This window comes from Manacus vitellinus, unplaced genomic scaffold (assembly GCF_001715985.3).
Source record: "Manacus vitellinus isolate BGI_N305 unplaced genomic scaffold, ASM171598v3 scaffold_1_pilon, whole genome shotgun sequence".
Lineage (NCBI taxonomy): Eukaryota > Metazoa > Chordata > Aves > Passeriformes > Pipridae > Manacus > Manacus vitellinus.
Genome location: NW_021939396.1, coordinates 20,636,511 through 20,664,488, shown reverse-complemented (window position 1 = coordinate 20,664,488; position 27,978 = coordinate 20,636,511). Strand labels below are relative to the sequence as shown.

At 35.8% G+C, this 27,978-nt stretch overlaps 1 protein-coding gene across 1 annotated transcript in view; it reads left to right on the top strand.

The window, feature by feature from the left end:
- The window catches only part of VPS13B (vacuolar protein sorting 13 homolog B), a 424,315-nt gene that overhangs the window by 346,439 nt on the left and 49,898 nt on the right, over window positions 1-27,978 (top strand). The window contains exons 39-41 of the mRNA XM_008924039.2: window positions 14,816-15,012; window positions 22,822-23,003; window positions 24,787-25,136. Of these exons, the coding sequence (XP_008922287.1) occupies window positions 14,816-15,012; window positions 22,822-23,003; window positions 24,787-25,136 (729 nt within the window). The remainder of the gene's footprint in view (window positions 1-14,815; window positions 15,013-22,821; window positions 23,004-24,786; window positions 25,137-27,978) is intronic.

The following is a 27,978-nucleotide window of genomic DNA, read 5'->3' as shown; positions in this document are numbered from 1 at the left end:
CAAGAGGATCCACATTTTGGTTGTGGGTCATTATTTATGGCAGTAACTGTTGCCTGGGTTGAGGTGGTGATTTTTCATATTTTCCAGAAATGACCATATCCCTACACAGAGCAGCTCTGCACAGTGTGGATAAACAGCCATTATGAACATGGACAGTGTGCATATTTTCATTAATCTAACAGATATGTGGGTGGAATAAGTCATACAGAGATGATTTTCAGTTTTTTTTAGGTAAACTGCATTTGCCAAATACTTATTCTAAACTTCAGGTTCTAATTTAAATCAGTCATGAGGCCTTTCATCAGCTCCACTTTTTCTCCTATATAGATATATGTTTGTTTATTAACATACTGTGTATTTAGTGGATATGGAAAATTCTTTAAATATAAAGATAAAAAAGACAAAACAACATTTATTGTCTTCAATTCTTGAAATGAAACATTAGAGAAACATCTGCAAGCCAAAGACTTTATCAAAGGATCTGAATTTGAAGATAATAATGATAAAAATATATTAAAATACATTTTAAAAACTTTCCCAGGATTGTGTATATGTTCAAATGCAAGGAGGACCCATAATGTCACCCACTGTGTTACCAGTCTCCCTTAAACCTCTGCTTCACATGAATCCGGTCAAAGGTGCACTTCTGTAGTTTGTCATGATTTTAAAGTCTGCCAGTTGCATGTTCTTTCTTTCTTTCTAAGTTGTTGTGACATTTCTTCTAGCTTTCTATCTTTGTTAAACTTCTAGCATATCGTTTTAATCATGGGTAGGTTTTAGAAGTCTCTGGTTTTATAGCTATTCTTCAAATTCCTGGAACTTGGAAAAGCTTCACCATAAAGAGAATTTTTCTAAATATTGAAGGTGCGTGTCATCTGCTATGGCCAAAAGATAGAGAACAGCTTCAGATTGTAAGAGTTGAAATGAACTATGTTTTTTTCTGTAAAACCTTACCTTGCTGTTGTTTCTAGATTGTCCCAAAAGCTTATTTTCTTATGCTTTTACTTGTTTTTTTGCAAAGCTAAGAAGTTTTGCTGGTCAAGTTTCTAATACTTTGCTTTTTACGGTCCAAACATTGTTGTTTTATTTGTGGAGGGAACAGGAAGAACTGATGTTTCTGCCATGGCATAGCATGTTGCATTTTCTTTAGCAATGTTAAATAGAAGTTTGATCTAATTGTTTGAAGGAAGTGAGAATCCTAGATGCACTTGCAAGAAATTGCATCGGAATTGTATTTTTTGGGGAAGGTTGAGAGTATTTGAACTTGTTCTTCCTGTCTAACAGACATTGCAAACACTTCTTTTTTAATTTTTAATCTCCCATTGTCCCATATTCACATGCTACAAATGTTCTTGGCTCTGTGATTTACCATTCTTTCAGATAACTAGTATTTGGTGAAACACCTTTAGACTTCTCTGGTATCTCTTCTTAACTTTTAAGGAGTTCCCGTTCAGTGACTTAAGGTGTTTCTTATCCTCAGGTACTAAAGCCACTCTCTGACATCTTTTTCTGGCCCTTTTTTATCTGGAGACCTTTTCTTATTTTGATCCTCTTATGTCTACATCACTGCCAAGACCTTTTCTGAATATAACTTCTCAAGATTGTTTCAAAGTTTCTGTGGTAGTACTTGCAATCTCTTACTAATGAAGCGAGAACATAGGTTTTATTTTTGAAACGCAAGATCAATTAAGTGAAGCAAAAACCAATTTATGAATGTGCTTACAAGTGGTTTGGGTGAAACCTAACTGGAAAAAAGAGTTAATACTGGGTTCTGTGTCAAGAAGGAAATATGTTGTGGATGTAGAGTATTCCTGAGTCTTTTACGCTGAAAATCTTTCTAATTCCTTGATCAAAACTGTTCTCTTGACTGCTCTGTCAGCTTCTGCGTCATTGCCAGTGATGGTTGCCTGTTTTTCAAGCTGTGAAAAGTTTTTGATTGATGTTTAGAAAGGTCTAGCCAAAATATCTCAGTAAAGGTCAATGTGGGGTGAAGGAATATACACACAAGAGCATAGTTTCACGTTCTTGTAAGAAGAAAAAGTAAATAGGCTGTTTCTTATCCAAGTAATGTGATAAATACTGCTTTGGGCCACCACTAATGTACCCCTTGTATGAAGGAGATCTACAGAAAAGACCTTCAGGCAGCTACTCAAATGTTGGTAGAGGCATACCATTTTAATCTTGAATGTTGCTAAGATTATTTTTAAAATATTTGGAGAAGAAAAAGCATATTCCACTGATAACTTCACTTAACACAGCCCATATTTCATAAGAGTGAAGTTAATTCCAGCGCCGAGTCCATCCAATGTCATGTAAATCAGGATAGTCTATTACTGCCCAAAGCAGCAAGGGCAAAGAGTAGAATGGTGTTGACATTAGAATTACATTGCCACCTGAGGAGCAGAGGAAAGTCCAAATTTGGAAGAATTTCACAAAATTAATTCAAAAGCTAAAAAGCAAGATGAGGTAGCAATGCCTTTACTTTAAAAATACTGAAGATTCATAAATCAAAAAGGGATGCTCTCTGAGATGTTCGTTGTTATAACGAATGAAACTTAAATCCTTCATGTAGATTGCTGGTAAGAGAAAGTGTTGTGGTTAAAGGTATATGGATGAGCAACTTCGAAAGCTTATGTTATTAAGTACTTAAAGAAAATATGTCCAGAAAACCAGAGAGACAAAGCCTACTGTTTTTGCTCCCAAAGTTTAGTTAATGCTACATTTAGGACACTCTCTTGTGTAGATAATTTCTATAATAAAAATTGTCTCAGCAAGTATTCATTGCAAAGACTTAAGTCATGCCTCAGTTTCCCAGTTTAACAGTAAACTGTATGCTAAAAGGCAACCATTTCATCATTACAGGGCAACAGGTCTTCTATTTGCTCTATGATGGTCTTGGTATGTAGCAGTTAAAGTTGGAGTTGGGGGGCAGTGATCATTCTCGTTCTTATGAAATCTGACCATAAAATGTCTTCTACGGAGATGTGGAAGCACGGTGATAGCCTTCAAGCAGAATTGAGTTTTTAATGTATATAGAAATGTCTCTTGCAAAGATGTCAGAGCTGTAGGAGATACATGAGCATCTCAGGAACAAGAATGTGCTAGGCAGTCTAAACTGCAGAGTAAGGGTTTCATAGTCTCTCTCTTCATCTCCCAAATTGGACATTAGCTTGAACTGGCTACTAGGACAGCTGAAAGAGAGTTTGTAGCAATTTCCTCCATCCTGATTGTTCTGGTTGCCTTGGAAATATGGCATTAGGAAGAAAGGAGTAGGAGCAGTTTTGAATTCTAGACAATAGTTTATGATTATGCAGATAATGCCACTGTCCCAGAACATAAAAAATAATTGAAGAAGAATATATTCCACATCATAACAAAGGATGGTATTTCAGAGCTGTCACGTGATGCTAAATTCAACCGTGCTTGTACAGTTCCTTGGATCTGTCAGGTTCAGCATTTGAGAAAGGACAAGTGTTCCTCATTACTGCGATATTTTTAAAATTCAAAGGAGGGAGTTGCAGGGGAAAAAATTCAGTTAGTGATTCAGACTTTCACATTGTGCAGATACAATACGGAGTTAGCTACATTTAGATATCTAACCTCAAAGAAAGTGTTGTGGCGCTTAGAACTGTACTTGCACTATGCATCTAGTTTCCCAAAGTCTTCCTATGTCTTCTTACAATCTTGAGAATCTCAGATATGTATTTATCTTTGCCTGTGATTAGTCTGTTTTTGTTTTACTTTTCTGATTTAATCTGGGTCATATTTTTATATCATTTATCTTTACCAAGAACAAGGTTGACAGGTTTGGGTTGGCAAGGGAGAGAACAAAAATTAGGAGGGGCTCACCAAGATAGGAAAACAGTGCATGTGCCATCAAGGAAATATTCTGCTTTTCTGTGCAAGCAGGTGAACAGAATATGCAAATGATTTCCTGTACAGCTGGAGGTCTATTTTAACTAGTGAACTTTTTACAGAGATTCTCAGTGTTTACTGTTGCATTGTAGAGTTATCTTTCCAATAAGGGATATTGCTGGCATTGCCCCCTATCTCAAACAAAAAGCTGTGCATTGTCACAAGACCATTTACATAAGTGGCCATGGATTTAAATGCAGGAGAAAAACAGATTTGTCTAATCAAAGTAATCATATGATGTATAATGCTCCAAAATCTGAGTTCTCTGATTTATTTAAGCTGCATCGCCAACACAGACTTAAAATTCTTTCTCCTGGATTGTCATCCAGTGAGAAATGCAAGCTGTTAAAGCTTACAAAACAAAAGGAAGATAATCTATGGCATTTGCTTGTTTCTCCATATGAAGTTAAAATATCTGCTGAACTGTAACTCTGACAGGTTTTTGTATTTGAGGATGTTTCCCTTGTGTACCTGACAGGATTCCTATGGCATGCAAGTGTAGTCAGCATTATAACAGCTGATGAAAAGATGAATGTGTGCTAAGACCTCCTTTTTTGGCCTTTCTTCTTTATGTAGTGTCCTAAGAAACAGAGCACGGTTTAGAAAAGTGGTGATTAAATTAACCAAATATCAAGGTCTACTGGAGAAATTTTAGGGCAGAAAGTATAGTTCCAAGGTTGCAAGGGCTTAACTGGGATTTAGTAAGGAAAGGCTAGGTAAATAAAACTACTGTGGTAAAATTTACACAGCATTTCCTAAGGTGGTGAAATCTCTTTTAGAAGAACATAAAATATTTCCATTTTCAAAAGACAGGGTTTCAAAAAATTGTCTGTTGCGTTGCTTTACATGCTTATTCTGTTTAAATAAAGCATTTTCAAACTGTAGTCTGGAATCTGATTCTTTCAACGCTGTCAGCCAATAAACAGTCATTTTCTAACACCTTGTGGGTGTTTAAACAGTGGCTTAAGGAAGCATGAGCTTAAGAGTGACTGACATTAGACCTACTGTAAGTCATTATTCCAGGAAGGATTTGACATGACAGTCAACAGGAAAAGAATTATGATCAATGTCAAAGACATTCATTTTTCCTTTTAATGGAGAATACCTCATTTTTGGCTGACTCTGCTTCCTTTTTACTTTTCACTCCCTGTTGGGACTACAGTGTTCAGCTGGGCATTTAAGAGTCTGGGAAAAGTGCTTTTTGGGAAACCACAACTTCTATCCATGCTTGATTTATTTCTTATATTCCCAAAGCAACAACTATTTTGGAAATCCAGATGATTTGTGTGTGACAGATTAGTGATTTAAGGTCATGGTGTTACTAGATAATAAACTGTAAAGTTCAACCATGCTTCTTGATAAACCTGTCGGTTTGCAAATTATTGAATCTTCTGCCACACACTTCAGTACTGTCTTCAAATAATGAGACTTTTTAGATGGTTGGGGAATAATTTGTCTAGCTGTTGTGAATTGCGCAGAATGCAAATTTGGTGCTTTGTCTGGGATTCTACTTCTTAAAAAAACTTACATTTCTTGTTAATTCTACCTTTTGATGTTATTCAGTATGACTGTAATAGTCATACTACTACTATACACAGACTCTGTACAGTGTTTTTATGATCTCTCTACTGTGTGAAGAGTGGCAACAAGCTTGAAATGAAACAATAGAGTCCAATTATTAAGCATATCTGATCATAAACTATAACTGTAACAACTGCCATTTATTCTAATGTAGGAAACTGCTTTCCCAGCAGTAGAAGCAGTGTTTCCATTCATGCATGAGGACAAAAATGAATGCAGTTCATCACATAAACAGCTGGTCTGTGTGAGAGGGCTGTAGGTTTGGTTGAGCCACTTACACTTCAGATGATCCAGGTGCAAGCAAGTTTTCTGATACTGGGAAGAGTTTTGCACATGTTTTCCAAAGTTAAGACTCTGACTGTTAATTGTAAGTATCATCTTCATTTTCTTGCAAGGAAGGAAGTAGGAGCTAAAGAAGTTGGAGAGTTACACTGTGAGTCTTAAGCAGATGTTGAAACAGAGCCCATTCTCTCTAGGAATTCCAACTTTAAACATTATTTGTGAATTTCCTTGCCTGAGAGTAGGATTATGTCAGACTTTACTATTTTGTTACTGTTTTGTGTGTGTATAATCTTAATTATTTTGCCGTGTGATCTTAGTGTTCACTGCATTGAGATGAGACTGTATCGTTTGGCCTAGAGTTTCTGTGCAGTCTGCAGGGAGTTAAGCGTAACTTGTTGGGAATGTTAATGGAAGTTGTGCGTAATTTGCCTGTGCATCACACTGAAATTTACCCTTTGGGGTTACTGAGCCAGTGAAAATTCTACCGGGTGCCAGAGGACTGACGAAACCATCAGATTATCTTAATGACAGATTTACACTCTCCTCGTGTTCTGTACTTTTCAGATTTTGTAACTGATTTATGAAATTTTGCAAACCCAAGTCCTTCCGGCTGAACGCTGATCTTGTACTTCTTGTAGGAGTCAGGCTTTACTGTGGTGAGAATATGTGGTCAAAATAGCCCATATACTGAAAATTACAAACTACTTAATGTATTAATAGGCTGCTACTCTCAATCCCAGAGGGGACTACATTTCAACGGCATAATGTTTATATTATTAATAAATACTAAAGCCTAGAAAATTAAAAACCTTAAATTAAATGCACAAGATAGTTCCTGTATCAGAAAGAGAGAATAATGGGTTTTGCAAGAAGTAGGTAAGTCCCTAATGTACGATCTCCTATCTGTATACTTTTGTTTCTTAATGCTCACAACAATAAATTAAGACCTAATTAATTTAAGTAAATTAAGTAAATTGTTGGGTTTGCTATTCAAAAAGCAAGTGATCATCACATAAATTCAGTCTCAAGATAAATGACAGTTATTAGAAAAGTTTGAACTTAGCAGTACATAATTTTCCTGTTTAGAGTCCTGCAGAAATCTCAGTTATAGCATAGCACTATTCTGTGCTTTAACAAAAGCCATTAGTGTCTTTAGAGTAATTTTTCCATGATGAAGAAAGCCAGTATCTGTGACAGATTACTTTACTCCACACACCTGCATTTGCTCTGAACCTGCTAGCCTGATAAATCGATAAGTTAGTCACATGTTGTTTTAAAAAGGCAAAGAACATAGTTCCTAATAAAAGAATGCTACATATTTCTTCTAAAAGGTTAAAAAGCATTTCTCAGGGCTCTTAAATTACCATATTCTGATACCAAGGGAAAATAAAACCTGGGCTTAGAGTCTTGTTTGTACTTAGAGGGCTTTCCGGACAGGAAGGCAATCTTGATGCAATTCAGTAAGCCACAATACCAGTGGGGCATTACAGGTGAAAAAATTGCAGCTGTACCCCTCACCACAATGTATTACAACTGTACAGTGGAATATTTCCTGTACAGAAATAGGGCTTGGTTAACTTTGTTTCCCAAGAGTAGATCACATTAAAATGTTATAAAATCATGATTTCCTGCATTTGAATACTTGTGGTTTCTCAACTGGTTCCAATATTACAAAAGGTTTTTTATAGCTTCTATTAGTTGAAGATGTATAGAAGCTTTTTTCCAAAGTCAGCTAAAAGGCAGTTATGTATTTTTAAAGAACAACTTATCTCAGAAGACAAGAGTTTTGTTCTACCTCTTTATTATAACTCTATTTGATACTTATTTTAGAAACTGCGGGACAGATGTAAAATTAAATCAAATTAAATAAATATGCTAATAGGACCATAAATATATATGTGAAATGGAGTCGAAAGAGCTAAAGTATATATTATTACTCAGAAACCAAAATAGTAGTTATTTTTGCTATTCAGCCAAAGACCTCAGTGTAGATAGGGGAAAAAATTAAATTAAGCAGATATTACATATTCAATTTTAAAGTGAGTAGTTGTAATTTAAACGTCCTAGCTTTAGGACCAAATTTGTTAAACCAAATTCAAAGAGAAGCAAAGCAATTCTTTGAAGAAATTATATGGCATAATTTTGGAAAACATCTCCAGTTGGGGTTTCTGATTATTCCTGAGCCTTGAAAATTGAGAGTGCACCATAGTGAAATAACTTTTACTTCCTGAAATATGCAAGTATGTAACATTTCAACTGGCATCCAAATACAGAAAACCATAGTGAATATACAAGGGAGGTTGAGCTGGGGGGGACAGAAAATACTTTGTACAACTAGAATGTTTTTAATCCTAGTAGTACTGCTAATCCTAACACTACTAATACTAGGCTATACTTTTGCCTCACTGTAAACCACCACTTTTTTTTATTTGTTTGGGGGTTTGTGGGGTTTTTTTCCTCCGCAAAATGGGAAAATTGGTGCTCTGTAGCTGTGCCTAGTGAGTGTTTTCCACACTGATATGATACCATCTTAGCCCTAAGGAAGGTTAAAAAATGTTATCCAGTGGTTTGTAGCAAAATCAATCACACAAGATAAACAGGAATGTAGATGATGAAGTATCTTACAGTTGTCCAAAATGGTGTTCCAACAGTCAGATTGACTTGTGTATGTCATGTGAATAGGCATATTACAAAGGTTTTGTTCTGTTTAGTATTATTTTTCTTTTGAGCACATTTTCTACATAGTGTATTTTTATACAGGGTTCTTTTGCTATAAATAATACTTCAAAATCAAATTTAGTACTAATGTTGCTGGTAGTTATTGCCAAGAATTTTTCCCTAGTAAAAATCTGGATAAAGCTTTTTATTTCCTGCTACTGCAACTTCTGTTCACTTAATGAGAGAATTGTGTTTTTAAGGCAATTGGCCCTAAAACAGTAAAATATCCTAATAAGAGAATAGCAATCAGTTTATTCATACTCAGGAAGCTGAAGTTAAAATCTCAGCATGGGTTGGTGTCTGAGTCAAAGTGCTAGTTTATGTTGTATTCTGCCTCATTCACTGAGGTGGCCTTCCTTGGAGAAGATGAAACACACACACGCTTCCTGTCTTCTGTGTGCATTTTCTTGTTGTTTCTTAGCTGTTTCTGGAACAAGAATAGATTACTTTCCAAGAGGAAGCGCCCACGATCTGAGGGACTGAGATTCAAGAAATGAATATTTCTTCTGTAAAAGCTTTTTTTCTAGAAAATACATGGATCAAAAGGAAGCATCACAGAAAGCAACATTAGCTACATCCTGTAACCCAGCTGATATCATCTTTCTTTCTCAGTTGGACAATATATATTTTGAAGCCTAAGAAATCTGCATGTGTACAATTAAAAGTCCATTTTTTATTGTTTAAGCAGTAAAGCAATAATACTTCTATACAGCCTTCATTCAACAACCTCAAAAAAGTAGACTGGTGACTGTAGCTTTTTCCTAGAGACAAAAAAGATGTCTGAAAAAGATGGGATTAGCTAAGAAATGGAGATACTTCAATCACTTCTGTCCTACTTGGAAATCATGTCTGTGTCTGAGACCTGTTAGCATTCTGACAACATAGGTATGATCATTTATGGTAACATGACAGGTTGTGGAAGTGCACTCATGTTGTTTCTCTGCTCAGCTAGAGAAACATACCTGTACACAGATAAAGTGGTGTGCATTCAGAGCTTTTCAAGTCCAAATTAACCAAGTAGCCTGAAGCTGGGAGATTAACATCAGCTCACAGGAAAATCTAGAAGCATGTTGTAGTCATGAAATCCTTTAAAAAGCATGTACAGGTCAACAGTCATTTCTCTCCTATTGTGTCTTATTAGACATAACTGCAAGTGGGAATAAGTATCCATCTCTTCAACACAGGGATGAAAATATTAATATGTAGCATAGCATGAACAGATTCTGTAGCATTTCTTAGCCCCTGGTTTCCAAATAGGAATTAAATTATTCTAATACAGATAATGTGTGACACAGATATGATGAATAACGAAAACCGCAAGCTGTCACATTGTAGTGCCTTTGTGGGAGTACTTCATGTTGGTTACTAACATTAATACTGTCTTGCTGATAGGTTAACAAATGTGAAGGAAGTGACTTGAGGGATGCAGGTTTTTAAGAGGGTTTTCAAGTTTCTTGTTTTTTCAGAGGGATGTTTGTGAAGTGTGTGTGATGGAGGTTTTAGCTTGTATTTGTTTCTTGTATGTGCTAGTGTAATATAGAGTGAAACGAGAGATTCAGAGAAAACAGGAATCCACTCCGAAGATTTCTGCTCCAAGGCACCTATTTTCATTAGTTGTTTGTGTCCTGTAATTGCAGGGAGCAGGACTGGAATTGTCACTTGGAGACAGCTGATTTTATTCCAGTCAGAATTTGCCAATACACCATTTTCCTTCTTCTTCCAAACAGTGCCATGCTATTTTCAGACCCTAAATGTCTATAGTCCACAGCAGTAAAAAGAAAAAGAATGAGCCTTTAATTTCTCTACTTAGAGTTTAGGCTGTTTTCATGCAGCTTTTCATTTCTGCTTCTAATCTCTGTTGTTAATGCTACTGAAAAAAAAGTATTTGACAGCCGTTTTGCTCTCTATTGCTATAATCATCCTTCTAAATAAGTGTTTGCACCATAGTATGTGGTTTTCTTGCAAAACAGAGCTTGGAGATTTCTGGTTCAATCTGAGTTTAAAATTAAATAATAATTTTATGCACACATAAGTGACAGGTGAATAAAATATTGCATTTAAAACTATCTTTGAGAGCTCGAGAAGAAGAAAAAAGTTGCAGGGAAGTGTCTGTTGGAGATGCATGTTTGTTGTTTAGCAAAAAATTTAAATATGCTTTGTTAGCATTTGTTTTTACAGAGGCAGCCTTAGCGGTCACATTTTCTAAGAGGTAACAATTATAGCTTAGGTTTTATTCAAATATTTTAAGGTAAAAGTACTGTATTTAATTCAACATGTGGGGGATTTTTTGTTGCAGCTAATTCACTTATTCCCACTGCTTATGACTCAGTTCTGGCATTATAACTCATTTCCAGAGTTTCACAACTATTATTTTTGGCAGCTAATATTGCCCAGAGCTACCATCTTTCCTTAAACTTATTCAGATCAGGCATTAGTAATAAATCCCCTAGAACAAATAAAGCTAGATATGTAGGAATCAAAGATTCTAAGTCAACTAAGTCTTTTGCAAGCTTCAACTAGAAAGCTTACAGTTTGTGTAGTCCCAAAGCTTGAGCTGTATTTTATACAGGCAGTCACATAAAGTGTGTCATTGACCTTTTACTTCTAATATGCAGATGACACCTTGAAGCATACTGTCTCTTGTGCTTTCTTGACATATTACAAGGTATTTAGAAAAAATTTGTAAACAAAAATAAAGAGGAATAATCTTTTCAACTTGCTTAACAGTCTGCTTTAATCGTTAGGCAATTTTTTCTCGTTTTGGCTTCTCATACTGCTGAGTTCAGCAATCATTCCTTTGCCTTTCCAAATTTTTCATAATTCACTTTAAAGTGTTTGGCATGTAGCATACAGAATGTGTCACGCTGGAAGGGACCACAGTGGATCATCTGGTCCAACCTCCCTGCTCAAGCAGGGCCATCCTAGAGCACATTGCACAGGATCGCATCCAGATGGTTCTTGAATATCTCCGATGAGGGAGACTCCACAACCTCTCTGGGCAACCTTTCCAGTGCACCATCACCTGCACAGTAAAGTTCTTCCTCATGTTCAGATGGAATTTCCACTGCATTAAGTTTATACCAGAGCCTGAAGAAGAGTTATTACTTTTTTATGGCATAATAATTGCTTTGATCATTTTACTTTGCAATCTTTTCCTCACAATAAATTTCAGTATATTCACCACCTACTGAGTGGGTGGAAATATTGACGTACCTACTTTTACTTTCTTTTTTAACAGTGTATTTGAAATCGGGTTTGGATTTTTTCAAGTTTTACTCTGCCTTTTTTTAAATCTTTATTTTCAATCTCTCTATATTACTTTCCTCTTGCCTTACTGGTAGTTTTATGGCTTTCGTATTGTAGTGCCACTTAAGAAATTCCATTACTGTGCTCTTTAACTTGTTCTTCCAGCACATTAATCTTAGTGGGAATAGAATTCATCATCTTGCTTAGCCTCTCTTAAAATACCCATTACTTGCCATTCTAATCCAATTTTGTGAGATTTTCATAAGGGAGACTTGCATATTCAAAGAGAGTTTTAGTTTGAGAGGTAATGTTAGAGAAATAAATATCCCAAATAACATGATAGCTTTGTGAGACTTTTGTTGCACACTCAACAACATGGAAAGAAAAGATAAAAAAAGATTGAAAAGATTGAATCAGGTTCCTGAAAGAATCTCAAAGTATTTTAAGGACTAAGATTTAAAAGTATGCAGAAATAAATGCTGCAGTATGTAGAATTATTTATGCAACCATGAAAGACCACAGCCTTTTGTCAGAAAATATACAGATCCTTTTGTAGTTATATCATTCCAAGACTTTATGATATAGAAAATATGCCAAGTATTGTAATGTTTTTTAAAAAATCAAATTTTTTATTGCCAGTAGAGACTGCAGAGGTTTAAAAAAAGAAATATGGGATTGTGAATGGCTCCACAATGTTGTACAAAAGATAGCAGATGACGGAAGTTGCTCTTTATGTGTTCATCATTAACGTAGGGGAGTTTCTTGGAGGTATCCATAATTGAAGGGTAGGACCATGGATGTAGTAGTGTAGCAATCTTGAGTGTTTGTCCACATCCATTAAACTTTCAAATAATTCAACATTGGAAGGTTCTGAAAATATCTAAAATTCTGTAGTGACACTGAGAGCAAAAAGAATCAATTTAGTGTGACTTTGAAATATGGCCACAAATGCAATGATGTGATGTTTCTTATTGCTGCTGTCGTGCACAGCACTGTTGTACGGTTAGCAACACAGAAGCAGCAAAGATCAAGCCCAGTGTTCTCCCATTGGGCAATGCTTGTTATTTCTCCATCTTATTAACAAACCAAGCTTTTAAAAGCAACTGTCATGAGTACCAAGTCTGTCCTTGAACCTTCCTATCTTTTTCTGTGTGGTTTCTAGCCTTACATTTTATTCATAGAGCAACCTCAGTTTTGACCCATAGTTTCTAAAGATCTTTCCTCTATTAACTGTTTCTCTTGTGAGGTGTATGGGTGGAGCAATTATGCTCCTATTGTTTTATTTCATTTAGTCATCAACTCTCCACAGTAGGAATTAATACAATTCAAAGGTGAAAAAATGTAAATGTATGCCATATTCCAGATGAGTCCCCACTGGTGTATTATACAAGTCAATTAATAATTGTCCTTTGCTTTTGGAAATATCTCACCTGGTGTCTCTCAGGATGGCATTTGCTTTTTCCAAGCATCTTCATACCGCCTCATAATTTTCTGGCTGACATTTACGTATCTTCACCATTTCCAATTCAATATGCAGCTTATAAACAAATACGTTTTCTTTATGCATATGACGTGGGTTTTGATGTTAAATCAATCCCTTTCTCTCAGACTTTAGTCTTTAAAATTAAAGCAGCTCTCCTGATTGATATTGCTCTGGTGCTCTGTGATATATACATTACTGGTGTCAGAGTTTTGTTGGCAGTTATTAGATAATTTTTTTTCCCTACCTTTTCCCTAAAACAAATTTTAGTGACTGTGGTGGATTTTTTCAATCATTGTGACTTGACAGATATAGTAAAAATCCACCTTTCAGGCTCTGTGGTTCCACATGTTAATTCCTCCAGAATTCTTTGGTGATTATTTATGTTCCTTTGCCCTCCCCAGCTTGAACCATTGAGCTCCCTGAATTTTTCTTCTTAACCTTCATTCCTGTTAATTAATCAGCCTGCTGTCACCTCCATATGCATTATAATCTTTAATGAAAAACAAGGAAGATTACTTACAGAGATTTTTCTAGATTTGCTTGCATCTCTACCACATTCTTACTTTTTTTCCTGGTTATTTATGTATGCACAGACACGCAGGGATGAAAAAGGTAATAGTACATATGTGTAAATTTTTTCTTACTGATTGTTTTATGTCAGCTTGACTTTTAGTAATTCTTGAGTCTGTACAACTGTCATAACTGTGGATTTCAGTATCTTAATTCAAAAATCTTCATAGCTGACTGAGTTTGAATTTGTTTTAAATTCATAGTCTCATTCATTTTTATGCTATTACCGAAAAAAAAAAAAAAAGAGGACTAGGACACAACCCTTTAAAGCCTATACTTTTATTAAAGCTGGTTTTCTTTTGTCTTTAAAAATCTCTCTAATAACATTCTCTCCAGTTCATTGGTGCATCCAGAAATAATCCAAGTAGATTATTTACAGACTTAAAATTAGGAATGTGACTAAACAGAAGTCACTATGTATTTACTGGGTTTGATTTGCATTTGTTAGTCTAAATAACCAATATTCCTTGAAAAAAAAGATCATCTGATTACAAGTACTTCATTATTTCACCCAAGATTTTCAGTAATGTGTTGACCCACAACAGGGTATTGTGTTGTCTCTCACATTTTTTTCTCTACGTCATTGATTATTTTAATAAATTTATGTTTTGTTATATAATAAAACTAAAACAACAAGTTCCAGAAAAAATTAATGATGACTTGAATGTCTTTGATACCATGATGTGAAGACATCTGATGGATTTTTTTGGCTGCATAATACAAATAATAATTAGTTGAATTGTCTTTGTTATTCATGGGTACTGTGGAACAAGTAGCTATTTTTGTACAGAGGAAGTTGGAATTAGTTGGAAATTAATTAGAAAAGTTAGTCTCCAATGATGTTCTAAAAGCATTTTAATTCAAGTCCAGACATCACAGGATCTCAGTAATGGTTACAGTTCTGATATGGCAATTTACTTTTATTTAGTTTAGTTAGTTTTACTCTTTTAGTGTTTACAGGAAAACTATTATATTTGCCCCTGAGTATAAATTAATTATACCTTCTCCCTTTTATCACAGATTCCTTGCAGTTTGGAGTACTGGGATGAGCTTCAGAAATCATTTGTTGCATTCCGGGAATTCAGTCTATCAGAAAGCAAAGTCTGTGAACTGCAACTGCCCAGTATCAACCTTGTGAACGATCAGAAAGAGCTCATTGCCTCCGACCTTTGGAGGATTGTCCTGAATAACAACCAGAATGTGGCCGATGACCAAAGGTAATTTTAAAGGAGGAGGGAAAAAGAGGCATCTAATGCTACCCTCCTAAGAGATCCCTTTCAAGAGACTTTAGGAAATAAGATACTGCTTTCATATGTGATAAGGGTAGTTCATCGTACATGAGCTTCAGACCGTCGTTCACCTTCACACAAGGGCATGGAGTGTTCACAAAAAAGAGCTTTCTTTAGGTTCATAGGCAGCCTGGCGTCATCATAACCATCCATTTTCTGAATACAAGGATTGCTGAAAAGTGGAGACGAACAGGTCATATCCTGAAACCTCTTAACTGCACAAGGCAGTAAAATTAGCTAATTACCAAAAGAAGGCTGAGGCACAATCCGTTCTATAATGTAGTAGTAAACATTCTTCTTCCATGCAATGCTCATACATCGCCTTATTCTCTCCTCAGTGCAAGTCGATGACTAAAATAATCCAAATGTCTATTTTAATTATATTGAATAAAACTGTAGTGTTTCAAGAGCATTACATTATTATTATTCACACAGTTTACTTACTATGCTAACAATAAAAAAAAATTAATCGGTGTTTTCAAACACTGGAGATTCATTTTACATTGTGTTTACAGCTGGAATCAGTGTGCACTGACAGATATTCATTCTATTTGCATTCATTCCACTTTTGGTTAATATGTAGAGTAAGAAAAAATGAGTACAAATTCTGTCCAGAAATAGAAGTGGAATTGCTTTCAAAGACTTTCTTAATATTCTATATTTAGAGCAGAAAAGCCAAAATTACTCTGTTGGATTATTGGTATTTGCTGATTCTTGCTGCTTGTGTATGAACACATGCTTGAATGAGTATGTAGCATCCACATGTGTTGTACGAAGCTACAGAATTCAGAGAAATCAGGGATTAAGAGCATGGCTTACAAAATTAATGAAGAAAATTTAACATCTGGTTTCCATTAATAGTATCAGGTTGGAAATGATTTCTTGATGTTAATTGTGAAAGAATGCATTTTCATCATTGAGAAGTTAAGTGTTTTAGACAAGGTTAATTCCTCTGAATGTGGGACCCTGACAGAATTGCCTTCCTGGTCAGCTTAACACCACAGAAATGTGAACTCGGTGGGAACTGGAAATGATGTAGTGAAATTTAGTAGATTTTTTTTCATTAAGGCATTTAGCACTGTAATCATGTTTATTGTTTTCTGCTCAAATAGAGTTTATCACTGTATGCAATGTTTCATTCGGGGAGCTCTGATAAGCTAATGAGCTGTAACTGTTCAGAAAGAACAGAAATTAAACTGAAACATTTGCAGTTCACTGCAGAGAGATAGCAGGAGAGGGAATAAGGTAGCAAAAAATATACACTGCACTACCGAAGCATTTGAAGGTAAATAAACAGAAGAGAAAGAGGGAAGTCAAGAGAACATGCCTTGAACTGCCACCTACCTGTACAGGGACTGCAGAATCAGTAGTCTTGATACCTTTGGTGGCCTGGGGAATTTATAATAGTTTTAAGTGTAGTTTAAACCTACATGAACTAACAGTAGACTGGAAATTTAAAGATTTGTGTAGGTCAGGGTAAACTCCAGAAACCAGAAACCTATAGGATACACAAGGAAAAACTCTGATTTCAATTAGATAAGAGAAAAAGTTCTATTCCCTGCCTCAGCAGTGTTTTCAGTTTGGAGGCATGTTGGAGTACTGCTCTAGCTCTTGGGGCCCCAAATGTAAGAAGGATGTGGACCTCCTGGTGGGCTGGCCATGAAGATGATCAGAGGGCTGGAGCACCTCTTCTATAAAGACAGGCTGGGACCTGGGGTTGTTCAGCCTGAGGAAGAGAAGGCTCTGGGGAGATCTTAGACCAGCCTTCCAGAACCTATACAAAGCTGGAAAGGGACTTCTTACAGAGACATGTAGTGATAGGAGAAGGGGGAATAGATTTGAACTTAAAGATGTCAGGTTAGATAGATTAGATATTAGGAAGAAATTCTTTACTCAGAGAGTAGTGAGGCACTGGAAGAAGGTTGCCCAGAGAAGTTATGTATGTCCCATCCCTGGATGTGTTCAAGTCCAGGCTGGATGGGCCTTGAAGCAGCCTGGTCTAGTTAAGGTGTCCTGCCCATGGGAGGGCAGTTGGAGCTGTGGTCTTTAAGGTCCCTTCCAACCCAACCTGTTCTATGGTTCTATGATAGAAATTCAAGCTGATCTCTCTACACTAACTTGAAACAAGGCTGCACTGCAAACTTGCTTGAGGACAACTGCAGGAAGGACCGGTGAGGAAGAATTAATCCTGACCAGTCAGGAGTGCTCCTGAGTGGATCAGAATAAGAGGAGCTGTTCCTCGGAGATAAGGCTTTGACCTAGGGTTTTTGAAGCACACTGGCTTTTTCTGGGAGACAGAGAAAACATGGCAGTCACATGTCACTGACCTGGAGGTCTTGAGACAGTGCACAAGCACTGAAATACATATAGTTACCACTATGGAACAAATTTAAGGTAATGGTTAAGCCCCAAAGGATCATATTCTGTTAAAGAGAAGCCTTGATTAGGAGGTGGTGACAGATACTGTGGACCTGCAGAGAAGGCCAGCCTTTCTAGACCCCTAGTAGCATGTAGGAAGTCCATGTTGGCAGTAACTTTGCTGAAACTCTGGCTTTATCAAACAAACATACTGCTGCCAGTATGGGTTGTTTCTTGTCACCAAGCACTCTAAAATGTGTTCTAGATTCTAACCTGACCAAAAAAATCACAAACTTTTTTGGTTTTGAGAGAGACACTGCCCATGTAATGCCCATGGTAAATTTCAGTGTTAGGCTTGTTCCTAAAACAAATGTTTAACATGAGATCTTACAGACTTGTGAGAAGAGCCACAAGGCACTTTGCTTAAAGCTAGTGCTGAGTGTTAGACGACCAAATTCTAACACTGAGGGATCTGCAAGAGCAAGAAACAAAAGCTGTATAAAAGTTGAATCTCAGTTTTCCTGGAGGCTCCTGATAATTTGACATTAATTACATGCAGCAACTGTATGATTGATTAGAAAATTTAATTCACTATTAATTGTGTAAAAGCATAAAAATGCTTAGTCTTGTTGAAGTTTATTTTCTTAGTTTGATGTTGTATTTTGGATCAGACTCTAACAGTTGCCATATGCATGCAGCTGCTGCGTAATAATAATAGCATTTCCTTAAAATTCTGCAAGGGTTTTTTTTGGTGGTAACCTCTATGATATGCTAATTATTAATAACAGAGAGCTGATCCCTTGTGTTTTAAGTACTTTATTATTGATTCCTAACATCAGTTATAAAGTATGAAACTTATGTGGTTCATATAACAAGAAAACGACAGGGTTTGTGAGAAGATGTGGATTCAGCTGATATGTTGAGCCAGAAGCTGGCAGGCTGAAGTATATCAACCAGTAATGAATATGGGAATGTGCAAAGATGTCATGATCCAAATCTTGTGGTATGCAAGCTCTTTCTGAGATCGATCAGGAACAAATTGGAAGTATAAAAATCAAGGAGCTATCTGGTGAAGGCCATAGTATATATGTGTATGTTGTTTGTTTTTAAGAGTTTTGTAGCCTGTTCATTATTTCATGTATGCATAAGGTTTGAATGAACATTTATGAATGTTTAATCAATGAATGAACAAATCTGAAGTCCTAAGTGAAATAATTTAGCGTCTCTTTGGGGATATAAGACAGTGTTTATGAAATAAATCATATATGGCATAAATGACTGTTTATGCAGGACCTTAAAGTAGGGGGTTTTATCACGGGAAAATGATCACAGAAATAGTCACAGAGTAAATTATTTTTAGAGGTTTTTCATGTTACAGGACTAACAAATCATATTCGAAATTACTTTTGAAGCTTTGTTTGGTTGGTGAGACATTAAAGCCCCTCCCTGGTTTGGTTGGGAGGGGTTTATAATTTTTTGTTTAAATGGGTTCTGTTAGAAGATATTTTATATATTTGTGCATCTGCTGTCTAATTTAAACAGTATTTCTATAATTACTGACATACTAATGTAAAATAGTAATTGAAAATGCCTTAAGATACAAACCATGAAACAAGTACCAAAACTTTTAAATAAGCTTAAATTGCTACTTTTTAAAAATTCAAGTGAAGAATCATGATCATATTTCTTGCTAATTGTTTTAGCTTTTTTTCAAAGTAAATGATGTACTGGATTTTGACCTCTAAAAATTTGGGTTCAGACCAGCATTTGAGTCATAAATTAAATGAGTTACGTGGTCTCTTTCTTCTTCCCAGTGGATATTTTCCCATGTTGTAGTTTCATCACAAATGGCAGTTTCGGTTTAAATATTCCACTCTTAAAATAACAAGAATAATGCAGGTCACTGCTAAGTCATTGCTCCCAGTTGCCATATATTGAATTTGAACTGCTTTGCATGATGTGAATATCATAACTTATATAATTAATTCAAACATGGGTATTTTCCATTTTAAAAATTCTGATATTTCCCAGGATTTTGAAAAAAAAATAAAATTCTGGTCAGGTCGGTTTTATTTAAAATTTCTTCTGGTTTTGCTACACCCATCCCTCAGCATGTTGTGCCAAACACAAAGCAGTAGAAGCTGGTTGTTCCTTTTCTCTGCAGGTGAAAAATCATGGATGATCCACACAGCTCCAAGGCAGCTGAGAAATGTGAGGGTGTTTTTATAAAGTATTCACTTCATGCACAAATTTTGATTTCATAATCACACCTACTTCTGATATTAATGCTCCTACTGTTGTTTACCAAGACTTAGTAGAAATTTCCCTGTGTTTTCAGCTAACTCTGCTTTCTCTTGTGTTTGTGCACAGCATGAGATGAAGGACTGTGTCTGATTTCTGTGCTCTGTGCAAGGTCAAAGTGGCAGTGCTACAGGTCTGACAGAAGTCTACCTAGGCAAAACATTTAAATGGGATTTAATTTAAAATCAGAGAGTCATGGTAGTGGCTACAGTCCCTCTTTAAAACCTGTTAATTTGATATTATGATTTTTTATTACAGTTGAGTTTTTTTAAGAAAATACAATAGTAGTTTGGTTGCTACTTTTAGTACATGTATTGTAACTGATTTATACTGTTACTATATTTTTATTTTCATAATGACATGGGGGCTATAATTCTGAATATGGATTCTGGTTGAGTAAAAATCAAATTGACCTCCTCACAGATAAAACAATTACACTTCAACGAAATCTGAGCAGATAGGGAAAGAGTGATGAATGAGTCCTCATTGTGTTTCTTTTCAGATGCTTTCTAGAAAGTTATTTTCTCTCTTTAGAGTACCTTTTCCTTCTAAGTGGTTTAGCAAGCATTGTCCTGCTCCTCTCAATCTGTCACTGCTGGCACTTGTCCCTCCCTAGCAGGAGACAGGGTGCAAGGCCAGTTCTGTCCCATGGAGCAACATTGTCCCACTCTCATTTGCCGTTTCTCTCTGGTTAGGTTTTCAAGCATGTGGCTGGACTCCGAATTTTGTAGGAATTGTTTCAGTGGTGAGCCTTTTTGGTTTCTAAGATGACTCTCCATGAGGAAACAAAAAGCAGCTTTGAATCTTTTTGTTCCCAACACTTTAAATTCCAGAATATTACCTCCACTTGGTCTGCTGCTTGTGGGGCAGCAAAACTAGTGCAAAATATGGGTAAATACTTTACATTATCTCCCTAGTGTGAAGTTCCTGCCACATTTCCCTCTGAATCAAGCATGTCATGTTGCTCTGTGATCATTGTGGTTATGACTGAGAAATTACAAAGGTCCCACCACAGTAAAATGCTCAATAAATAAAAAACAGGTACATAAAATTTGACTAAATGCAAAATTGGAGAGGTTTGTTTGTTTTTTTTTATTCTATGAAAATATGCATCTCCGAAGCATATTAAAAGAAATAAAAATGCTGAGTCACTGATAGGTGACTGAAGGAATAGGTTTCTGAGGAAAAGATATATATATTTTCAGAATAAACCTCAAATTTCAGAAATAAATGTCCTTCCTTTTTACAACCATTACAGCTGTTCATGCAAATTAAGTCTTAATTCAGAATATCAAACTGCAATTACTTTTTTTTAAAGTTCCTCACAGTTTGGTTAGCATTTGTCTGCACCCATCTACCATTTTTCTGTTTTCATTTTATATTTTCCTGAACTTCTGTTTCTAATCAAAATGCAATGAGCAAAAAATCTTTAAATATTAATCATTATTCTGAGAGAATTAACCAGTTTCATAGATCCTAAAGTACTTTGTTGTCTAAATCAGCATATGAATTTTGGTCCTTTCAGATTTGCTTCCATGCTCTGTTCCAACAATCTAAGAAATATCCGTGGCAAAACAAAGAAAAGCATCTCACTTCTCTGACTGTGGTCCAGTTCCATAAATATTTTATCATGTGAACACAAAGAATAATTTTATTTCCAAAGATACCTATCTCAAAAGGCCTATAAACACCATTTTTTGAATGTAAATTGACAATTTGAAGAAGTAAAGAAGCACAGGAAAGCAGCTAAAATTCCAATTAAGTAATTTATGTTTCATCCTTTACCAACCTAGTCCATTCTTAATATCCTGTCACGATTCTTTGATAATTGGCTAATTTTAGTTGGGTTTTACTGCTGCATAAGTATTTTATGTCCACAAACCTAAAGTTGGATTTAAGCTCTATAAATAAATACTGTGCTAGATAGTTACTGTACCACAAAAAAATACTGATAAATTTACCTATCCGTGGAACTCCATGCACTCGTAGCTGAACATTTTTAGTACCTACTATATTTGTGCATAATTTTGAGGTAAAACACATTGCATGATGAAAATTTTGGTCCTGAAAGCATAAGACGTTTTGTTTTAAAAGTCAATTGTCAAATTTAAACTTCTGTTTGAATTTAAAATATCTTGAAAATGTCAATGAAAATGTATTTGTGGTGCTTTATAAAAACTGATGACTTTCTGACAGAAATATTAAGTTGACCTTAGTTTATCCTTCATTTAATTTTATTTGAAAAGTAAAGACAGTATTTGACTGAGGACATGGACATAATTCTCTTGAATCAAGTCTAAACTTTTAAACTACAACTCTTTAGTGCCAAACTTCAAAAGCAGTGAGAATAAGGAACATTAAGGATAGATTTAGCTTAAATTAGAAAGTTTATTTGTACTTCAGTGGTGTTTTAGCAACCTGTAGAATTCTGATGTAGTGTTAGTTTCTCTCAAAAGGCTGAAAGATAATTCTTGGAAATTCATGGTGTCAGGAGCACAACTATGAAAAAAAATCAGTGGCATGGCATTATAAATGTGTAGTTAATATGTTGTAATAGATGCTAGTAAAGGGCTCCAGGGTGAGCTTATAACACTTGGAGATTGTTTTTAAATTATGATTGTAGAGTGAGAAGAACAAAGGAAATAAAGCTTACAGGGACATAGAAGTATAGAAGTAATTTTATAAATTTATGAAAAATCATTCTCTTGACCAGATTAACTCATAGCTCATTCATATAGCTTAAGTAATGTTGAAACAGCTGTTTAGCTATTTCAACAATTAAAGATACCTGGTGTATAAGGGTTTTATTTTCTCTAAATATGTATTGTTGTGGTGGTTCAGATGTTTGTAAATTGGAAGTGTAGTGTGATAAAAGTGTGGTTGGATTGCAATCTTGTCTGTTCTGTTCTGCTTTGCAAAAAGTACAGACACTGACATTAGCAGTTAAAATAAAACAGTGACGTTGTCTGTGTCAGCAAATGAGCATGGAGCATGATCAAGTCCTACTATAAAGTGGTAAAATCCTGGAAGTCCTGAAAGTACTACTTTGTTATCTACTTTGTTATCTACCTTCTGCAGCTCGGAAAGTGAATCTGGCTCCCAAAGCGCGTGTGATCAGCTTGTAACCCCCACGGCATTAGCAGCCTGTACCAGGGTTGACTCCTGTTTTACTCCTTGGTTTGTGCCATCACTAAGTGTAATGATCCAGTTTACCTATTTGGAAGTCCACCTATGCCATCATCTTGATCAACTCGGCACAGGTATGTACTCCTTTGTGTAGCATAGTAAAAGCATATAGTTCATACGTGCTGCTTAACCACTCTTTTGCTGTCTGTAGTCCTCATTTCCTCGTTCAAACAGACATTCTTGAAATAAATTATCACAAACAGCCACCAGTGGTACAGGCTCCAGGGTAAAACCGATGACTTCTGTGCACTGACAAAGTACATACGGTAGGCAGTGAGACTGATCAGCCCCCTTCCTGCCTCCGGAATGGGTAACTGTAGAAGCCGTCTGTTTTCCATAGTCTGATTAGTGACAGCAGGTGCCACTTCACTTTTGAGCCATCTTAGTGAATGAATTTGATCTTTTACATTTTCCAGCATATTAACAGTCCTGCTAAAATATTTGAAGATTTTGCAACCCCCTTAATAAGAATTCCTTGGAAGAGTTCTGAGAACTACAGATTTAACTGTCATTTCAGTTATGATCACTTTTGGAGCTACATATGGTTTGGTTCAGTGCTCTCTGTCATTGCATTAATGGCAAATACATTCCAAGAGATCTTTAGATTATTGTCTGATTTTCAAATGCCAGGAATGCTTTCTGTGGAAGATGGGCAAACTTGGATAGTTTTGACAGGGACAGCTTTCTTTGTGAGTAGTTTTTGTGTTTTTGCAAGTATTATAATACATTCATTATCAAATCATACCAAAAATGACATTCAATGACTAGCAAATAATTTCTTGTCTATCAGCTACTTTTATCAGTACATAATTTTCCTCACTATTGCACTCCAATTCCAGATGCTCAGTCTTTAAAAGTACATATACTGGAAAAGGCAAAAATCAGATTAAAATCAAACCCAGCTGTTTCATTTTTTAACAGCGACTGAGTTTGTGCTGTTGTTGCTGTTGTTATAGCATCTAAAGGCCTTAAGTTTTGGGGCTCCTTTGTGCTGTTATACACCAAGGGAGCACAAAACTTACTGTATCTATTACTCTTTTGTAGAATAATAGGGCTTGATCCTGGATAGAGATGAGTGTTTTGGTTCCAAATCTGTAGAGCACTAAAGCATATACTAATTTTAAGCATGTGAGAAGTTCCAGCAATGTAAATAATAACATCAGTGGAAATATTCGCATGCTTCATGTTACACAAGTGGTATACATGCCTTGCAGTGTCTGCTGCCTCAGTGCTCAGCGTTTTGCAGGACTGAGACTTCAATGAAGGCGATAAAATCTTTTTTATGATATATTTCTCATACTTTAGTCTCAGGATACTGTTTTGTTTCATTTCTAGTGTTATGGGTTAATATGTTGCATCTCAGTGGGTTTGTGGTCTTGAGCTGTCCATAATTGCATCAAAGACAACTTCCATTGTGGAGCCTGTTAGCCTGCACTGTCACATGTCAGCAAATAGTATAATGCTAATTGTTATTGTGTTCGTAATGTGCTGTGTGTGGAATATCATAGACATCTACTATAGCCAAAATTCTCACAGAAATATGGTCTCTGCTCCAAATAGGCAGCAATCTGAAGTATTGAGCAGTGTGTAGATAAAGCAGTTTGGTGGCTGGTCTGTTTACCATGAAAAGATTTTGGTTTGCAGATACTTTTTGTTTGCAGTTGTTATTAATTACAATTCTATTTTACATCTAACAAACAGTGTGAACAGCATTCATTTCGGATTTCAGAAATGTCGACTCTTTAATGAATTTTATTTGTTTTATCTTATGTACAAGCAGTTAACACACAATTTACAAAAACATACAGAATGCGGTGATTGTGATGTTCCAGTCTTGTTTTTTCTTTCACTTTTCAGCACCACCAAAGTTTCTTCGGCCATTTTTATCTGATAAGAACATGCCATCTGAACTAGAATACATGATAGTTTCCTTTGATGAACCTCATGTATATCTTCGTCAGTGGAACGATGAATCGGTGTTCCAGGAGATCCAGTTTTCAACTCAAGCCGACTGTAAACTTTTGGAGTGTCGAAATGTGACTCTGCAGAATGTTGTGAAACCTTTAAAAATCTGGGGACAGATTGCTATTTCCAGCAGCACAGCAAGAAGGCTATTGGACTGCACAATAATGGTTGACCCCATTTTCATCAACTTTGGCCAATATGCAGTTCATTCTTTAAATACAGCAATTCAAGCCTGGCAGCAGGTATGCAAATCCAATAGTGAGAATGTAGCTATCGTGATTAATTTAATAGCAAATTAGAATAACCACTGCATTCATTGAAAATATTCCAAGATGTAAAAGCTGTACCTTATACTGAAAGTGGTTTTTACTAATAAACATTAATTCTGTGATAGCTATGAAAATTAGGAGACAGTGTTTGCTATCTGTAAAGGTAAATGTAGCCAAAACTGCTTGCACTTCAGAGAAACTACATGAATTTATATCAGAATAATCAAAATCTTGGTCTTGAAATGCATAATATTCCATGCATTTATGAAAAGGTGAGTGAGACACGATATGTAAGCACAGCAAAGTCTGAGCACCAGAGCATATTGTTTCCAGCTACTACTTCCATCCTTATTGAAGTTCAACACTAGTTTCACATTACATTCTGTGCAAGCAGCATTAATGGCTGAAGCCAGTCCCAGTATAAGGAACCTTGCTTCTGCAATGACCCCTCAAAGGCCTGTAATTCCCTTACTCTACTACAGCCTTGAAATCAAATCATTCTCTTCATCTGCCTGAAGACCTATGTGGAGCCTGGGAATTAATTACCTATCATGGCACTACAATAACAAAGCCCCCAAAAAGGATAAAACATCTGTTTTATATCAAAAAATTCTTTTTTAAGGGCATTCCATGGTTTTCTTGTTGCAAAAGGACATTCATAAAACAAGATCTAGTGTGATTTAAATCTTTACAGCTGGCTCAAATATCAATGTGAACAAAAATCTTTGTAGCTCCAATTTCTGTTTTTTGTCATATTTTGAACAATGCTTTTAATAAAAAACAAACATAGAAAGTATAAGGGAGTCCTTGATAGGCTGTTTAAACCCAAAATATTTCTGACTTAGTACTACTCCCTCATCTAAGACATGTGTGGCAACTACTGCAAAATGGCCTTCAGAAAGGTCAGTTTCCTCTTAGGATGGGAAAAAAAAGATCTCTCAGACATAGCTATACATATAAATAAAATATGGTGCATAAATATTTAAATGTTTTAAACCACATCACAGTGTGAGTGACTGACTGACTATTCTCTGCCTTGAAGGAATATTCTGAGTTGAAAAAAATGGAATTGTATATTTGATTAAGTAGAGCCATATGTCGCATAGTATATTGCTGACAGGTACATTCTATGAATAGTTGGTACTGATTTATACATGGATTTGGCAATGTTAACATGAGCCACAGGAGGATATACTTCTGTAATTGTTGCTGTAATTTTCTCGTTTCCTCTCATGTCAAGGGTGCTTGCCACCATGTTCTGATGTGGTGGGTATCTGGCCCTGAGTATTTGAGATTAAAAACTTGCATTGCTTTGAAATTAGGGAACAGTTAACACACAAGTGGGTTCAAAATGGATTATTAAATTAATTGTTGCCAAGATGGTTTTTATGTGACTTTACCTCCAGATTGGGAGGTTGGCATGCACTGCACTGCATGGGGAGGGAATAAATTTTACAATAATAGGCATTGTTTGTTGTTTGCTGTTCACACAAAATGCAGTATAAATGCTGCAACTAGAAGCATTAATTTAATAACCAGGAAAGGTTATTTGAATTCTCCACATACTTTTTACTGGGTTAATATCTGAAACAAGTGATGTTGTAGTCAGTAGACAGACAGATGAAGCATGAAACAATTTGGCCCTGCACCTTTAGGTCAGGAGTTCAGAATTACCAGAAGCCTCTGTCAGTGTCTTTGTTTCCTAGATATGGACTGACTTTTTTTTCTTTTTTTTTCTTTTTTTTCTTTTTTTGAGGGAGTTCGGTGGGTTTTTTTTTGTTTAAGTAATGGTGAACATCTTGAAAGTAGATTGAACCTAAAAAACACAAGGCATACAACTTGCTTTATACTTCTAAGTCACATGCTGAAAATCTGAGAGGATTAGCACTTTTAGAAAACAGTTTCCCCTTTTGACATATTTCATTGTCTGATCTGAAATCCCTATTTAAATACAAACAGTAACTGGCTAATGAACATCTAAATGCAAAACTGGAGTAATGGGTTTAATAATTAAAGAACTGGGCAGGGAACTTCAAGGTTGTTATTAATTTAGTTTTATTATTTAGTAATAACACATAGACTATCAAGTGAGATAGAAAATGCATGTCTCCTGTGAATAAAAGTGGAGTGAAGGATGTTGTGATTTTTTCCTTTATTTGGGCATTTAAGCCTTCACAAATTGTTTTACAGCATTAGGGCTTTATGGTATCTAGAGACAGAGGGTCAACTGAGAAAGCAGCTCCCCAGGTATGGTACTGAGTGTTATTCCTGGGAAAAAGCTTTTCCTTTGTGGTTTCGCATTGCAAATGTTTTCCTAAACTCCTCGGAAGTTACAAAAGCTCCTGTTTTAAACCTGTTTTAAACCACTAGAACATCTTTTCTTCAAGGTCTGCATGGTGCTTAACCTTTCTGTTGGCAGTTGCGTAAGTTTTTAATGAGCTGGGATCAGTCAAAATGACATCTTGTGATCACAGTAGTTTCCCCATCTTTCTACCATAAGCACAAAGAACAAAGGAAAAGGATACAGAAAGTTTCTAGCTGATAATGGCAGGACATCGCTGTGAGAATGAAGTTTAAAGAATCCTATGGAAAATGTTCTTTTCTCTTAGAGGAACTTCAAGGGAGATAAGAAATTGCTAAAGATTTTCTGTCCAAAAAACATTACTAGGTGAGAGTGTGGGGGGGGAGAGACATGAGAGGGAGAGAAACAGCTTGCAGAAGTCTTAGGTAGCTCATGAAGTACAAAGAAAATAACTTTGTGCATATAAAGAGGCCTAGGCTTTTATGATCGGGGGGTTTTTTTCCAGATCCAGAA